The sequence below is a fragment of the Uloborus diversus genome, chromosome 8 (assembly GCF_026930045.1).
Source record: "Uloborus diversus isolate 005 chromosome 8, Udiv.v.3.1, whole genome shotgun sequence".
In the NCBI taxonomy this organism is placed as follows: domain Eukaryota; kingdom Metazoa; phylum Arthropoda; class Arachnida; order Araneae; family Uloboridae; genus Uloborus; species Uloborus diversus.
This window is the reverse complement of record NC_072738.1, coordinates 96,974,120-96,992,381: the sequence shown is the minus strand read 5'-3', so window position 1 is coordinate 96,992,381 and position 18,262 is coordinate 96,974,120. Positions and strand designations below refer to the sequence as shown.

General features: G+C 29.9%; 1 protein-coding gene across 1 annotated transcript in view; it reads left to right on the top strand.

Annotated features, from left to right (window-relative positions):
- The window catches only part of LOC129228114 (V-type proton ATPase catalytic subunit A), a 45,615-nt gene extending 28,241 nt beyond the window's left edge, over positions 1–17,374 (top strand). Inside the window, exons 7-14 of the mRNA XM_054862757.1 lie at positions 1,866–2,028; positions 4,788–4,896; positions 6,731–6,853; positions 8,691–8,805; positions 8,945–9,152; positions 13,270–13,329; positions 14,832–15,098; positions 15,934–17,374. Of these exons, the coding sequence (XP_054718732.1) occupies positions 1,866–2,028; positions 4,788–4,896; positions 6,731–6,853; positions 8,691–8,805; positions 8,945–9,152; positions 13,270–13,329; positions 14,832–15,098; positions 15,934–16,026 (1,138 nt within the window). The 3' untranslated portion in view covers positions 16,027–17,374. The remainder of the gene's footprint in view (positions 1–1,865; positions 2,029–4,787; positions 4,897–6,730; positions 6,854–8,690; positions 8,806–8,944; positions 9,153–13,269; positions 13,330–14,831; positions 15,099–15,933) is intronic.
- The last annotated feature ends 888 nt before the right edge of the window (positions 17,375–18,262 follow it).

Here is an 18,262-nt window from a genome sequence, read left to right as displayed (position 1 = left end):
TTAGCCTTTTTTGAAGTTTTCTATTGCCCTTTTAAAGCTCATTATTTTTTTTTTGAAAGTAATTTTCTTTTTAAATGTAACTGTAGCCTTTTCAAATACCATTTTCAGCCTTCATCTTTCATGCAATATGCAAAAGTTAAATTGTAACTCAGAGATGTAATTTTTCTTAGAAAAATACTTCCCTCACTTAACAAAATCTTTTTCTTACATTATGGTGTTGGATGTTTGTTTTGAAAACAAACATCCAACATTTGCAATCTGAAAGTTTACAGTCATTAGTTCATCAAGCAAGATTCAGAAATACAATTTGATGCAATACAACATGAAAACATAGGGTCGAATATTATATGTTAAAAAAAACTAGTAAATTTAAAAGTTATGCAGATGTTAAAGTGTATAGCATAGAAGTAATTATGATAAGAGTAAAAAATAAATGAATAAAATAAGGTAAATGAATAAAATCACGAAATCCCTCTCCTGTGGGCACCCTTGTTTTAAAGACAAAAATATTTAGCCTGTTAGTGTTCTCCCCCAGAGGGATTTTGCTCTACAGTGGACAACTCTTTACTGGGACGGAAGAATCTTAAAACAGTTTGCAAAACTGCAATGACAAAAATGAGTCCTTCCTGAAATTATTATTATTTATTTCCGTAAAAAACATTGGCCTTAAATTATTAAAATACTTTTCAGGGTGATTTTCAAAATCTTTCCCTGCTTTCCTCGATTGAAGATAGTTAATCTTATTGTGTGTTTCAATCTTTCTGACCTAGTAAGAAAAGTTCACTTGTTTCAATGAGTTAAGGGATTTTTTTTTTTTTTAAATTTAAGGAATTTACTTTTTATTGAAAATAGAATTTAATAATTGTGAACTTGTTTTTAATAAAGATACATGTGATTTTTCTATTAACTCCATTGATTTTTCCATTTCACGAATTTCAATCTTCATTTCGAGGAATGCCGCTTTCATGCTTATTCTAACTTTTTAAAAAATTGAAAAAAAAAAAAAGAAATTTGACAAAAAACGACACATGTAAAAAAAAAAGTCTTTTTGCTCATCATACTTTACACTGTTTAGGAAATAATAAATAATATAGACTACTAATAGCAGATGTTTTGAGATTGCTACTCAATTTCAGAAATGCTGTAAAATAATGTAAGCCTAACTTCTCATGTGCAATGAAAGCATGGTTTCAATGCAGAATCTTAATGATATTTAATCATTTAAAATACCATTAATAAAAATAAGCTAATAGGAAGCAGTTTTTTATATAACTTTTGATAAACTGATATTCCTTTAAAACAAGTATTTCTGAAGAGTTGAAAAGTTAATAGAATAAAAATATTTTCGGCACACTAGTGAAATTCTGAGATTCGCAATTTTCAGATTTGAGGAACCCGTTTAAGAAACTTTCAGCTTTTTAAAATTTTCAGCAATCACATGAATGAATGAAGTAAGCCTCTGAATTTCAATACATGAGTGAATTTTTTCATGAAACTATTTACAATTTTTGAAGTTGGAATCAGATAATTTTTTTACACCTCTAAAATCAGAACAACTTCTATAACACTCTGCAAAATGTTTGAAATTTCAATTTTCACTGAATTGCCTGTAATGCTGAGAATGCACTGGATTTCAATGAGTTGAACATAAAAAAGACTGCCAAAAGCTTGGCATTTAAGTCAAATATTAAAATTTAGGTATGAATGTTAAGACTTTAAGTGCATAATGTAATTTGGTATTATTCAGTTGCAAAAGGTAGCTTTTTTTTTTTTTGTGTGTGTCTTATTTTGAATATTTTTTCTCAAACAATTTCATTTGATATTTTCAAAAATTTTGTTTTGGAAACATTTTTTTTTGTTTATAGATGCGTCCAGGGAGGTACTACTGCTATCCCTGGTGCTTTTGGTTGTGGCAAAACTGTGATCTCACAATCCTTATCTAAGTTCTCTAACAGTGATGTTATTATTTATGTTGGTTGTGGAGAAAGAGGCAATGAAATGTCTGAAGTACTTCGAGATTTTCCTGAGGTAATGTTTAAGCTTGAACATTCTTTACTGTGATTTCCTTTTTATTATTATTTAAAAAAAAAAAAAAAAAAAAAAAAAAAAAAAAAAAAAAAAAAAAAAAACAGCTTTAACTGCTCTAAATTTTTTACTTATCAAATCTGAAATTTCTTATTGATTTATTTACTAAAGGGGATCCTTCCCCTGCTCTCTTCGCTCACCAACCCCCATTCGCTATCTGAGGTGACTCAATGCTGCATGCTACGAGTGACAACTGATGATTTTGATACTTTACCCCGTATGCCCTCAGGATATACAGGGATGAGAATGTCCTCATGCATGATATCTTCAAGCCCCTTAAAGGTTTATAAGGTTGAGTCAGGGCAAAATGACTTTTCCTGGATGTTCTGTATCCAACTGTACTAGTATTGACCTGGTAGACATTGACAGTATGGGAAAGATAGGATTACAGACAAACAGACAGAGGTGCAGAAAAAAGAAGAGTATAGATAATGGGGTCAAATATGGAGAAGGAATTTTTATCACGAACCAAAGTTGAAGTAAAGGTTCATGATGGTTAAATTTCTAAAAGTAATTATACATTTATCTTTTATACATTTACACTTAAAAAAATGAAATTTAAAAAAACAAAACAATGAAAAGAAAAAAAAAGACTAGAACCATGAATTGACTTTAAATCTGCAGCTAGAAATTGCTCTAAAAAGTAAAAAATAATTTTTTTTGGACATACATTCTGACAGATTCACACTGGTTTTAATGGTATAGATATGAAATACAAAGTTAACAAAAAGTTGTAACAATTGGCTTCTTCTGTATGAATTTGTTGCTAGTTTTATAGTTTAGTGATTTAAATGTTTCACACATTTTTATATGGCGTTGATAATAAAATAATATCATGTGCATTTGCTTTTTAAGAAATATATTGACTGTGTGGGTCACAAATGAGTGAAACAAATAAGGGACCGACTTCTTGATGCATAAATTTAAGATTGTTACATATATAAAGAATGAAATTTGTTACTACATCATGGTTATGTCAGTGAAATGTTATTCAAAGTTTAAAGAAATATCAGAACAAATTTTCCAAACTGATTATTAACATTGTTATTATTATTTCTGCAGTTTTTGAAGAAATTTTGCTGAAATTTTTTAAAAAGAAATTTCCAAGCTGTTTATTATTTAAAAAAAATGAAAAATCATTGAATTGGAGTGAAGCAGATCATTATTAAACAAAAAGAATTCAATTCATTCCTGGGCAGTAGAACTTTTTGCAGAGGTTTAAAAGTAATTTGGCTCAATTACAGGTAATTTTTGAAAATATAGGAACTCCTGGAATTGACAATTGCCAAATTTTCATTGGACTAAGTGCTGGCCCTGAGTTACTGTGTTTTAGTAATTACTAAGTGAAAAAGTACAGTTATACCATTTCAAACCATTTAGGAGAAATAAAAGGTGGGGAGAGTGAAACCTTTTTATTCTTGAAGTAACGAATCCTAAGTTACATGATTTCATTTGAAGGAAAATATTGGATGAAAACTGGTTTCTTTCACTAATTTTACGCAAAACGTGTTGCCTATTCGTCATAGTTCGATCATGTGACTTGGGATTTTGCCTCAGCTTTTCACAAGCCAATGATTAAAAAAGCTCCCTCCAGTTACTAATTCCTGCTTAGTTTAGAACACTTTCGGTTTTTTTTCTTCTAGGTCTTGTGTGTGTATCAATCAGATATGTCTTGTTTTGTTGTTTCTATTAATGTGATTTTATGATTTTCTCATATGTTTTTCCTATTCAGTAAATGTTCCTATCTTTATATAAAAGAATAAAAAAAATACCTTATGAAATATTAAAATTTGCATACGTTGTTTTAACTACATTGTTTTTTATGATGTTGGTTTTAAGTACAGCAGTGTTAATCAGTCAAATATATTTGTATTCATCATTTATTATTTAACAACTAATACTGTAAGAGTAAGAATAAGGAATAAGAGTAACATGCTAACATGTATTGTTGCTTGACTTGCTTTTTCTTTTCCTGAACCAACTGGTTTATGAAGAAATTTAAACATTTGAAAAGTTTCATGTCTGAGTTTTAAAGTGTATGATAGTAATCTTATCTGAAGAAAGATATTTTTGTATTGGAAAGGGTTCAAAGAAGGGTAACTAAATTAGTAAGGGGACTCTCAGATTTAGATTATGATACCAGACTTAATAGGCTTAACATGTATAGCCTGGAGCAAAGGAGAGTCAGAGGGGACATGATTCAGTTATTTAAATTTATCAAAATGAAAGATGTAAATGGATTAAATTTTTGCGAGGAAAGCAGGACAAGGGGTCATTGTTTTAAGCTATTTAAATCTCAGGCTAACTTGGAAATCAGGAAAAACTACTACTTTAGCAGGGTCGTGGGCACTTGGAATAGCTTACCGGAAGAGGCGGTAATGAGCAAGGGAGTGGATAGCTTTAAGAGGGCCATTGATCTTCATTGGGGACTAATTAATTGACTAGGACCAGCCTAGCTGGGCCCAGTGCCTGTTGCTGGTCGTCACATTTGTATTTGTATTTGTATTTGTAATTATAATTTATCATTGATTGCCTCCAAATAAAATTTTTAGTTATGCTTGTTAAAAAGTGAAATCATAAAAAATGTAAAGCAAAAGACTTTAAACTAAATTTGTTTACTTGAATTCATTATACACCTTTACAGCTGTGTAATTTTCATCAATATTTTTTGAAATTATTGAATTTGATTTATTCTCTTGTAGCTAACTGTGGAAATTGATGGAAATGTTGAATCTATTATGAGACGTACTGCACTTGTTGCTAATACATCTAACATGCCTGTGGCTGCCAGGGAAGCTTCTATTTATACAGGTTAGCTTTTATAAGGCACAAAAATACAGCCTCGGTAATTTATATATAAAAAAAATATCTACAGTGGAAAACGTTTAACACGAAGCTCAAGTGATCAAAATAATTTTTCATGTTAAAAGAATTTCGTGTTCAAAGATTTGTATTACATTGCTCAGTATACTGTCCGGACCGCTACATCACTTCGCATTAATTGGTTTTTCATGTTAAGCGTTTTTTAATATGAACAAAGTGTAACGTACAAACCATTATTTTTCAAGTACAAAAGCCTTTTTGGAAAGTTGATACATATGAGGCAATGAGAAGCAAAGGGATGTAAGTGGCAAAATTAAAATTTTGGAGATAACCAATACACATGTTAGGTGAGCCTCTCTTTTGTCTTGGGGCAAAAGATGGTACTAGTAGCCCTGTTAGTTGTTGCTATACAACATGATTTAGAAAAAAATTTCAATGAAGGCCTACCTAGGATCTGATCTTTAAATGCATTTTACTCAAAACTTTCAAATGTCCACTTACATCCCTTTGCTTCTCACTGCCTCAATTCATAAAGATACAACATATTTTATTAACAATATATTTTATTATAAAACTTGCACTGAAACATTTTTTATTTTTGGCAGTAATTTTGTACCTCCAAAAAAGGTGGGAATTTTTCACTTTTTTTTTTCATGGGGCAAAGTGAAGAATGAAATTTTTTTTGAATGAAATTTTTTTTTTTTATTACAAATTATTTAAAACTCAAATAAGCTTAATATTAAACAAATAAATACTGTCCCGAATATAACTAGATCTCAATTAATATTTAAAACGTTAATAATAACTTTATCATTGTAAACAACAAAAATAATTTTTGACTTGCAACAAAATATTACAATATGAATATCAATTTTAAAAAATCGCTTTTATTATCATATTCTTTGATTTTCAGAGGTTACTTTTTCTTGACTGGGATAGACCACATGTGTTACTACATAGTTAAAATATTACCAGATAAGTGTTGCTAAGAGCAGAGTAAATAGTTCACCATTTTACTTTGCCCCCCTATTTCACTTTACCCCACATTCCCCTATATAAACATTGAATTTGCTGAGAACTTTTATTATTTAGTAAATGTAAGTAAATTTATTAAATGCAAGTAAAGTTTTTTATTTGTGTATGGTGCCGTATTTTTAATTGCTTTCTAAGCCAATGTTTTGGTAAATATGAAATTGACATATTTGAAAACACATTGAACATTTTAGTATAATTTCAATTTTATATGTTCATTGTAAGAATTTTTCTTTAATAATTTTTAATTGAAGTACAAATCACAGAATAATTGTTGAACATACAAGTATAAAAACATACACATATTGAAAGAGATTGGGAAAGAGAGTTACTGGAGAACAAATGGCTTGTCATTTCTATTTTTGTTTAAATTTTTGATTAAAATGTTACTATGATTTGTAATTTGACTTTTGTTTGTGTGCATGTAATATTAAGGCACTTAAAATGGTTATAATCAACCCAATTTATATCTTAATTTTAAAGAAATTTTTACATTATATCCTTTTTTCTGAAGAAATAATTAAGATTGAAACATGACTTAGCTAAGTATTGTTCAAAATAAAACATTGTAAAAGTACAAAACAACTTAACAAGTAGAGCTATTTCTGTTAATTTTTCAAAATATACTGAGAGTCTTTTTTTATGTCTGTGCTTGTATTACATTTTAAGTAAAAGTAAAGTACTTTACTTCTTAAGTAAAAGTAAGAGAAGTAAAACAAAGATTGTTTTATGTCTGTTATGTTTTTTTTTTCTTTCAGTTTTTCAAAATTTAATGAAAATTATTTTACAGGTATAACCTTATCTGAATACTTTCGTGATATGGGTTACAACGTTGCTATGATGGCTGATTCTACGTCTCGATGGGCTGAGGCTCTTAGAGAAATTTCTGGACGTTTGGCTGAAATGCCTGCAGGTATGTTCTCTGCCCTTTAATTCTCTAAATTTAGTTAATTGCATTAAAAAAATGAATTTTTTTCCTAAATTATATTGAAGTTTTCAAATATCTTATAGACTTTTTTCAAACAGTTCAAGATAATAATTGTTTTAAAAACATTTTTGAACAACAATTATAATTCAAAGAACTATCCTTTTTTGTACTAAAATTGTTGCTGGAAAAAACATCCATACCACAAAATGACTTGTTTTATTTTACTTGTCTTTGAGCCATAATCATTTGAGTAGAAAAATTGTTTGGTTATAGGTAGAACACAAGTTTGTCTTTTCAAAAATTAAGCAATAATGCAGTATTTTTAGACTAAATATTTTTGATTAAATGTCAGATCTTACTATTTCATCACAATAATTGAGTCTAGAATTATATTCCTTCCAAAAAGAAAAAAAGGAGAAGCATTTAGAAAATAAATTTTAATTAACGGTAAAAAGTTTAAAATAGTAACCCATTAGTATCAGTTAAGATAAAATTCTACTTAAAATAAGAAATAACAACGCCAAAAAGCACAAATTGCAGGCTAGTGTAGACACGTCTTTTATCATTACAAGGAACACTTTTTTCAATGCAAAAGAAATTTTGTTGGATGTCTTTTAATCCATATGCTCATTTCTTTTGCAATGAAAAAGGTATTCCTTGAAATGCCAAAACACAAACTGCAGTCATCTGCAATTTGTGCTTTTTGACTTTATTATTTCTTATTTTACTTTTTATGCACTGTTTTTATGCAAAATCTACTTGTTTGCATGGTCAAAAAAAAAAAAAAAAAAAAAAAAAGATTTTGTTTTTGACGGATTAAAGATTTTGTAATCAAGAATTGCCAAGTGATTGCTCCTTATTTCTGAAAGTTATATTTTTGCATAACCTTCAGTTTACTTTTTTTAAGATCTTCTGTTCATTGTTAACTTAAATGTTGTTACCACTTCATGGATTGATGGGATCCTTTGCATAACATTCGCAGCAATTTATTGCCAACTATTTTGCTTGTGTGTCTTAGAGAAAGAATGTAAACACATTTATTAATGAAAGCAATTAAAGAATAGTGCTCTCATTAATAAATGTGTGATTTCAATTAAAAATGACTGTTAATGAAATTAATTTTCTCCCTCAAAAATGTCCTAGGCAGGAGATTTGTAGGAATGTTTTTTTGGGCAGGTCATACGAGGAGGAAAGCAACACTTGAGATGAGATAATTTCTTAAAATTTCAATGTGTTGATGGACCAAAATTTTGCAAATTGTTTGAGTTATCATATATTTTTGGATGGTTTTATGGTGGAAAGTTATTATTGACAAAATTTTACCATTTTCCATCTGTGGCATTGCAGATATGATGTATTTTCTTGTGTCAAAGTTCATTGATTAAGTTTTCAAAATTTCTCAAGTTCTTGACAGTTTAAAATTTTTTGTGTCAAAAGAAAAATTTAAAATAAATGAATAAAAAAGGAAAAAGACTGAAATTATAATGAATTTTAATGCAAAAGGCAAAGTTGTGTGATTATTCTTGTATTAGATATTCAAGGAAATTAGGATGGTTCATATGACTTTTAACCACCAATCTGAAAGTTAATGCCAAGATCCAAGACATTCAAAGTAGTAACCTGCTAGAAGGATAATACTAGGTTGATATTTTTTACTCCATGATTGATTTTTATGCACAGAAAATAAATTTAAGTCATTTCTTTTAACATTTTATTTTTTGTTTCACCAAAAAACAATTTATATTGTATCTTACAATTAAAAATGATAAAAACATTCTCAAAAAAAAAAAAGCCTACTTTTTGTCCCTTTTTCAATTTTTAGATTCTGGTTATCCAGCTTATCTTGGAGCACGTTTAGCTTCTTTCTATGAAAGAGCTGGAAGAGTTAAATGCCTTGGAAACCCAGAAAGAGAAGGAAGTGTAACAATTGTTGGAGCGTAAATATCTTTGATTTCTTTAATGTTTTATTTCCTAAAATGTTAAATATTGCTGCCAGCTTTGGTTTTTGATGTAAAGAATTTAAATGTAAGTTTAAATAACATTTAATTCATGTTTTAAATGTGTTTTTGGTTTCAGTGTCTCTCCACCTGGTGGTGATTTCTCAGATCCTGTAACTTCAGCAACTCTAAGTATTGTCCAAGTATTTTGGGGCTTGGACAAAAAATTAGCCCAGAGGAAACATTTTCCTTCAATCAACTGGTTGATCTCTTACAGCAAATACACAAGAGCATTAGATGAGTTCTATGATAAAAATTTCACTGACTTTGTGCCTCTTCGTACTAGAGTAAGCATTGTTTGTGTTCAGTATTGATAGTTTCAATACTAGTAAGTTAACTCCATTTGGGATGAATCGGGGTTTATTTTTAAGCATTCTTTATAGCCATTTTAAATTTCTATAACATAAATTGTTTTTGAAAATTAATGTGTCTTTAACCATTTGCTGTACTTGAAGCTGGGTTTCAGTAAAAGAGAAAGGGCATATTGTGAAAATCGGTATAATTTAACAACTACTACAAAATAAAAGCTATAAAAATGCATATTGGATGGTATGCTTATCATTTATTGGTAGATGTACTATTTATTCAAATGATTTGATATAGCTTGTTTTGGTTTGTATAAGCTAGGTAAGTTAGTTTTACGTTAGAGTAAATAATATTACCTAGCTGACACAGTACCGTCGGACTTGCTTATAGCGAGCGCGAATAGACTGCAGTATTTGCTTCTTATAACCGAGTGATCGTAAAACTTGGGTTCGTGAAAGAAAATCATAAAAGCTTATACATACTTGCTTTGTTATTATTGTATTTCTATACAGTACCAAAGAAGTTCGTTATTTGATTTGAACTGTTTTATTGTTGCTTTCTTGTTATTGTTCTCAAGAAATATGAGGTCCAAAAAACCTAACCATTTGTATCCGTGACTTCAAAACAGTTTGAATTTCTTTTGCACTTCAGAAGTCTTGTATGTCGAGGGATTTCTAACTTCCCATTCTTCACATTTGTCACTGTGGTGGTCACTTTCATTATCGTTTTTTTTTTCTTCTTTTACTCGACTTCCAGCTACAATATCCCTGGAAGTATATCTCGGAAATGATAATTCTCTTCAACGAATATGTAATTTTTAAATATTCCTCTACTCCACGAATTTAAGAAAAAAGGGTCCTGTCATCACTCGTTCTCATGAGTCGTATCTCTAACTTTAGATTGAATGCAAAATGTTAATGGGATGTTTTCATTATCTTTTCTGAAGAAGAAATCAACAGACATTTTATGAATTAAGAAAATATTGCTTGCTTAACGTGGGGTTTGCTCGTTAAAAGCGAGTTTTGTTTCCATAGACTTAACAACCAACTCTTTTTAGTATCCTCTCTAAATCCAAGTTCTGGTCAAAACAAGGCTTGAAGCCAGTTTGATTGTATTCATAAATATCTCATCAGGAAAAGTATTTTCATTTAAGCAATATTTCGTATTCTTTTAAGTAACTGAACTTTTCTTTCCACTCTGAATTATATCTATGTGCTCTGTAAAATTAGGTGTGAGCATTTCAATTGGAAATGAATTGATAGGGCCATTTAAGATGCTCATGTATGAGACATGTTGGGACCAGCTAAGTGCAGAAAAGAAGTTTTAACAGACAGCTCATTTATTGTATGTTAAAATCTTGGTAGATTTTATTTTACAGCCATTCTCAGGCATTTTTTTTATATTGCCTTTTTTCTTTTTTCTTTTATGTATTGTTATTCAAAGATAGGGGTGATTTTGGTCCGGTATTTTACCGAATTTCCGGTATTTTCGGACGTATTTCCGGTATGTTCATGTTTGAAAATACCGGAATTATGTTCTTTTTTCGTGATGCTTTTATCTCCCTACCTCCGCAATTTATTTTAAATTATATAATACTCATCAGATATACCTGCAAGAGCCTTAAGATGGACAACTATCCCTTAAGATGGACAAATGTCAAGATAATTTGTTTAACACCAGCTCAAAAGTAACTTTGTAATTCATTAAAAATTTAATTAAATGTGCACGCAATATTTTGACTCAGAACTATTTAAAACTATGGCAAAGGTGCACTTAAGTAATAGAGGCCAAAGATTCCCCCCCCCCCCCCCCCCCGTTCTCGCTTTGAAACTTTCAGGTATTTTTTGATGAACTCACAATCACCCCTGTATAATAGATTGGTATAATTTGTTTTAATTCTAACTTGATTAATCATACCTTTTATTTGTTTATTTTTAATTTTAAAAATAACTTTTTCTAAAATTTGACATTAACAAAATCTTTTAAATAATGTACAATTAAATTTCACCTGGAATTTCGTTTTTAAAATCTATTATATGGACATGAAGGTCTTATACTACTATACCAATAAGTTCAAAATCATCACGTATGTGTCGGTGGTTCTTCTGAAAACATAATTGGTACTCGTTAACTCACTACTCGGTCCTCGGCCAAAATGCTACTCGGTACGTCTCTAGTTTTAATTGTTTGTTTTTTATCTAGTGAGATAACGTTTTACTATATAAATATTTGGATTGTTAACATTTCCGTTTTTCGAAAAGTTTTCGAGTCTTTAATGTTCCACAAATATTAAAAACAGATTCATTGCTTGTGTTTTAATTTGTATTATGCATAGCCCTTTGATTGTTCTGTTTATCAATATTTAAAATATTAAAGTATGTACTGTGCACTGATATTATACAGGGGTGATTGTGTTCCGGTATTTTACCAAATTTCCGGTATTTTCGGACGTATTTCGGTATTTTTATGTCCGAAAATACCGGAAGTATGTTTTTTTTTGTTATGCTTTTATCTCCCTAATTCCGCAATTTTTTAAAAGTACAGTAAATCCCTCTAATGCGGACACTAACAGGACAAATTTTTTTGTCTGCAATATAGAGGTGTCCGCAGGACAGGGGTTTAATAATGTTATTTGCATTGGAACTGGGGAATTAAAAATTGTCCGCATAAGAGGGGTACGAAACAGGGGACCCCGCTCTGCTATGCCATCTAGGGCTTCCAGAGAACGGACCTTTCGGCCGGGGCCCCCCTACCCGTAAGGGAACGAGAACTAAACCACTTACGACTCTAGACACCGTGGACCCAGGTACGGACCTGACTCCGGTGGTGCCCATTGCCCTTTGAGGGGTGTCCGTTAGGAGGGGTTTCACTGTATATAATACTCATAAAATATACCTGCAAGAGCCTTAAGATGGACACCTATCCTTTAAGATGGACAAATGTCAAGATAATTTGTATAACACCAGCTCAAAAGTAACTTTGTAACCCATTAAAAATTTAATCAAATGTACACACAATATTTTGACTCTGAACTATTTAATACTGTGAAAAAGGTGCACTTAAGTAATTGGGGCCAAAGATCCCCCCCCCCCCCCCCCCCCGTTCTCTCTTTGAAACTTTCAGGTATTTTTTGATGAACTCACAATCACCCCTGCAAAGAACATTAACATTTTTTTACATCTCGTTCTACTTTTACTTTTTTTCATGTAATTTAAAGATTTCTATTGTATAAATTGTCGCCTCAGAGCAACAGTAAGATATCTTAGTGTTATTTCTGGGATTAGCTATTTTACTGTTGCTCTGAGGCAACAACATGTATATTATTTCTATAAATATGTGTGCACATTCACAAGGAATCGTTTTGGGATTGCTAAAATAAGGTACTGTTTTCAACAACTCTGTTGATCAAACCATTTATCCCCTACAATAATAATAAACTACAAGTTAAAAAAAAAATGTATGAAGTGTCCCATTGTCTCTCTATTCTCCATTTTGTTGGTAATGAATTATACAAACAAATTTCATTTGCTGTTCCTTGCCCCAAAAGGCATCAATTATCTTATTGGACATTGACTTACGTTTGTTCTTAAGAGCAAGGTGTTTCTGATCCAAAATTTCCAGAAATTCCGAAAATTTTGGGTTGCCGTTTCCGAAAATTTTGGGCTGACAACACATTTTAAAACTAAAATTTTTTTTTTCAATGATTTTTGTATGCATATTCAAAGAGTTTTTGAGGGGGGGGGGGGAGGTTGAGCTTCCTCATAGTTTCTGAAAATTTCACACTACTGTCTACAGAAAAGTTTTACTTGAGCCCTAACTCTAGTAACATTTAAGTGGATAATATAGTAAACACAAAAAGTAAAACCTAAGGCTTTTCTAGAATTAAAATGAGTATGAAATGATATCCTACATTAAAATGAGCTTGGAGGTTTGCTATGACTTTAATGTGTGTTTTAAATTTTTGCAAACATTAAATGTCTTTTTTTGGTAAACTGCATTAAACTTTTGTAATTGGCTTACTTATGTTTCTAGTTTTTTGATATTAATTTTGACTCTAATATTTTATTTATTGGTGTACTCATGAATGTTTATTTCTAGTGCCAACAAATTTTACAAGAGGAGGAAGACTTATCCGAGATTGTGCAACTTGTAGGAAAGGTATGACATGATTTTACAAAACCTGTTTTAATAACTTTATGAGTTTTCTCTCCAATTATCGTCAATGCAATGTGTTTAGAGTATGTTTCAACTTTTGCATTTTAATAAAGTTGAATATCGGTTGTCTTGAAATAAATATACTTTCAATTTTAACTAGTTCTAAACAATAGTTGTAGTAGCTTTAAATATGCTTAAAACACAAGATGTAATTAGAGATACAGGGAAACTTCTCTAAAGCAACCACTCTCCATTCCTGAAAAAAGTGGTTGTTAATGGAGGTTGATCGCTTCTAGAGGTTGTTTTTGAAAATGCAAAAAACAATAATTGCAGTAATAGAAATCATTTATGTTCTGCTTACAGTAGATAAAGAACATTATGTTAAGGATATATTTAAAAAGAGAAACTAAAATTTTCTTCTCTAAAATATACTTCTTACATTATATTTCCATTTAGGACCTAATTCGCTTTAAAATGTGAGAAGAGGTGTGTCTGCTCAGATTCTTTGTTTCTGAATCAACTTTTGTTTCTAGTTTAGCTTTTTGCCGCAAAAAGGAATTATTAGTGTCGATGTATCTTTATTACTGTATTCTAATTACCCTTCCTTTTTTTATAATAATCATATCTTGTTTTATCTAAGTTAGAAAATCACCAGTCATAGTATAACTGATGTGAATTTCTTCATTCATATAAAGTTGCATGAATGTACTTATTTGTTAAACCCCATATAGATTAACTTGTTAATTAGCTTCTGCTATGTAGTTTATTTAGAATAGTTCAAGTTGACTTAATACGAAATGCTAAGCAGAATAAAACATGTCTTGTTTTATATTACTGACTTGAGCCTAAAACAGACTGCTAAGTTATCTGGTCTCAATGCCTGACCAGCAACACAGTTCACTTATTAGATCTAGTTTGACCTTGTCAAAATAAAGCACTTCTCTGCTTGTCAAATTGTGCCAAAATTATTTTCAATTTTTAAATAAAACTTCTGAATTTCAAGGCTCCAACAATAAAATAATGCCGCCTCACATGCTAAGCGTGAGTTTCGTTGTTGATGACATCAAAGCAATCACAGATTTTGGCTACTGTATGTATAATTCTCTCAGTGTCAATCTCATTTCTTTTAAACATTGCTTAGCATCATTCAGTCTTATAAAAACTTCATACAGTATCAATACTATATTACTTTTTTTTTGTACCGCACTAGATTTATTACTTTGCATCTTGATTATTGATACTTAAAAAAAGGGGCAGTTGTCTGTATTGGAGCATATATCTTACTTAATTTTTAAAATGTATGAAGTGTTTTTTGAGTAAACTATTTATAGAATTCTTTTTTTAGAATAAATTATAAAATTTTCAAAAATATTCAATTCCTGTACTATTTTTATGGTTTTAATTTGTCTGTGAAATTCAGACACCAAATGCTAGAATAAATCACTTTAATGCTATATTTCTTTTAAATATTGATTTCTAAGTCATATATTTCTTCATTTTCTTAGGCATCATTAGCTGAAACTGACAAAATTACTTTGGAAGTTGCAAGACTACTTAAAGATGATTTTCTGCAACAAAATGGTTATACAGCATATGATAAATTCTGTCCATTTTATAAAACAGTAGGAATGATGCGAAACATGATGTCATTTTATGATCTTGCAATGAATGCTGTACAGTCTACTGCACAAAGTGAGAACCGGATAACATGGTCTTTGATCAGGGAAGCAATGGAAAGCATACTTTATCAACTGAGTAGTATGAAGTTTATGGTATGATTTCATTTATAGCATTCAGCTTAAAAATCTTTAGTTAAAATGCTTTTTTTAACTTATTTTGCATCAAAAAACAAATAATTAGAAAACAGTTCAGTTTTAATTTAAAAAAATCATTTTTAGACATTTTATACAATTATTAAAGCTTTCAATAGAGAGTGAGAAAAAACTATCTTTTAAGAATATATTGAGCTTTTTAGGCAGTTTTGCTTTATAAAGTTATTCAAAGCAGTGATTTCCAGTTTCACAGCAGTAAATTTTTTGAATGAGGAGATATCCCCCCCCCCCCCCCGAATACACCTTTGGTTAATTTCAAATTTGTACTACATTTGAAAGCAGCTTACTATGCAATTTTAAAAAAATGTGTAGTATATATGTATTGCACCAATAAGTTATAGAAGGCTACTGTAATTCATTTGTAATCAGTATCCTAGGCTCTTAATTCCAGCAGTACAGTAAATGTTTGTTATGACATGCTGCCTAGCCCTCATTGAGTTGTCAAGTTCAAATTTTTTGGGTTTCTCAAGTCCTTTAGATCAAAGGGATTTCAGATGAGATTTGTGGTAGCTGAACAGGAAATATGATGGGATGAAATTATGACAGGAATTTTTTCACAAAAAATATTTATGTAAGAAAAAAATAGTTTATTTTTTCACTATAAGAAAAAAGTTCACAAAATGTTTTCACAAAATGCAGACTTAAAAATAAAAACCTGGATCTTCTCCTACACTTTATTTGTTTTGTTGTGTTCATGTAAAATTTTGTTTGTTATTTGCATTGAACCTGTACATAAAATGTATTTCACTCATTGTACATACCTTTTTCTTCATAGGATCCTGTAAAATTAGGTGAAGATGCCATCAAAAAATCCTTTGAGGAGCTTAACGAAAACATGCAGCAAGCGTTTCGTAATCTAGAAGATTGAGACTCATTACATTTATCTCATCAGTGTTTAGTTAGCAACATGCTAGTCAAGATTTATTGAAGTGCATTCCAGTGTAATATGGATGTGTGGCAGTTTTTCTGCATATGGGGACTTTTTTGTTATACGGACCACTGCCTTTTTAAATGTTATTTCAACATTTAAATAATACAAAAGCTCTTCAACAATGTATGTGAATTGAAGTATTTATTTATGAATGCAGATTTTTTGCCAATAGAAAACTATTTTGAATGTTAAATGTAGATTTATGGAATTGTGAATAATTGTTGGTAATATATTTTTTATGAAGAGCTCAGTTTTCAGATTTTTTCCCTCCTTCTAATTGCTCTTATGTTCTTTGAATTGAAAAAAAAAATGTTACTTAACCCACAATTGCAAGTTTAAAAAGTGCCCAAGTTTGTGGGAAAATGCAACATATTTCAAAAGCAATGTTTTTAGATTTAAATTAGTAAAAATATAAATACTCGTTTGATGTGATATTTTTATTTTTGTATTACTATTCTTCATTTATCTGGTAAATTACATCTAATTCTAGATCTGTATATTTGCTCTAGTATCATAAACTAATTGATTCACTAAGCTATTAAATGTAAATTTAATTTGACGGAGTTTAAAGACATCCTTTTATATAAATGTTTTCCATTTATACATGTTTTTTCATATTTTGGAAAAATGTTATGATTATCTTTTTTTCTTTTTGTAACATTTTACAGTCATTGTTTTCTTACTCATTCCCACAATTTTTCTGCCTCAAAACTTCTGTTGATTTCGCTATTTGTTGTGCACAATCATGTTTTTTCATGCTAACTTTGGAATGCTTTATTTTAAAATTTTAAAGAATTAGTGTTAAGTTTTGTAAATATTAATGGTCCAAAATTTTTAAAAATATGTATTGTGTTAATTGTGCTCCATATGGATGTAACAGACATTAAAAGAGCAGTAGAGGTTTTGAATCCAAGTCCGTTTTTAGAAATGACAGTATGCTCATTCTGAATATATATATATATATATATATATATATATATATATATATATATATATATATATATATCAAAATAATGTGCCACATTTCTAAGTTAGCTAAATGCTCTCTTGATATGTTTTAACATTTTACTTTTAAAACATTTAGTTAAAAAGATGTAGGATTATGCATTCATTATTTTTAATTTAAAAGAGAATGTTTAGATAGTTTTTATTACAATTAATATCTCTTGTTCAAATTGAAGTAAGGTAGCTAGTTTATACAGATCATAAAATATTGTTGAAACATTCATTTTCTTTTAGTTTTTGCTTTGAGTGTACTGAACAAATAAATTTTTTATTGATTCCTGTAGCGGTGCTATTTATTTGGTTTCTTTTGTTAATCATGAGCAACAAATATAAGGCTGTGTTTTTTGGCTCACTTTTTGTACTTTTTGTCCCATATCATAAATGTTAACTGTTAGTATATATTATAAATTTTTCAATTGTTAAATAGGACTGAAAGTTATTACTGATTATAAATTTTATTGAATTGTATGATATAAACCCACAATGAAATAAAAGTGCATTATAAAGAGCATATTCTTGGAGTTACTCTTTTTTATTGCTTTGGAATCCTTCTCTTTTTACTTCCTTGTTCTAAGAATAGGAAGTAAGTATTTGCTTCTCGGAGTTAATGTCATGTAAAGTATCAAATATAGTAGTAAATAATGTTATAAGGTCATTTGCAGCATACTGAACTGTTCGGCAAAAAAAAAAAAAAAACCCTCCAAAATGCTTCTGACATTTTGTCCGTTGATTCTTATGTAAAATGACCGCCTGAATCCAAATATGACCTCCATTTTCCCCCTATACGTACCAATTTTATTTTTAAAGGCCCCCAAGTATTTTTTTTTTCAATTTTCCTTAGTTTTAGAGGAGTTTTTTTTTTTGGAGGTGAAAGGAGCTTTATATTAACTGCTAACATAGTTTTGGTGGGCAAGAGAAGTTCAAAGTTTAAGATCATGGACACCGATAGCAAAAGAGGGGACTTGGTGGGGGGGGGGGGGGGGTCACCCCCTCCCCCAAAATATTAGAAAAATAACGAAAAAAACGATCTTTTTATTCTGCGTTTTTAAAATAGATGTTAAAAAAAAAAATTTCGGTGCAGTCTGAGAGTATAAGACTCGCTTCTATGACTCCCCTGTCCAAAAAATTTTTCGCGTTAATAAAAAAGAAAACAACTCTTGTGAATGTC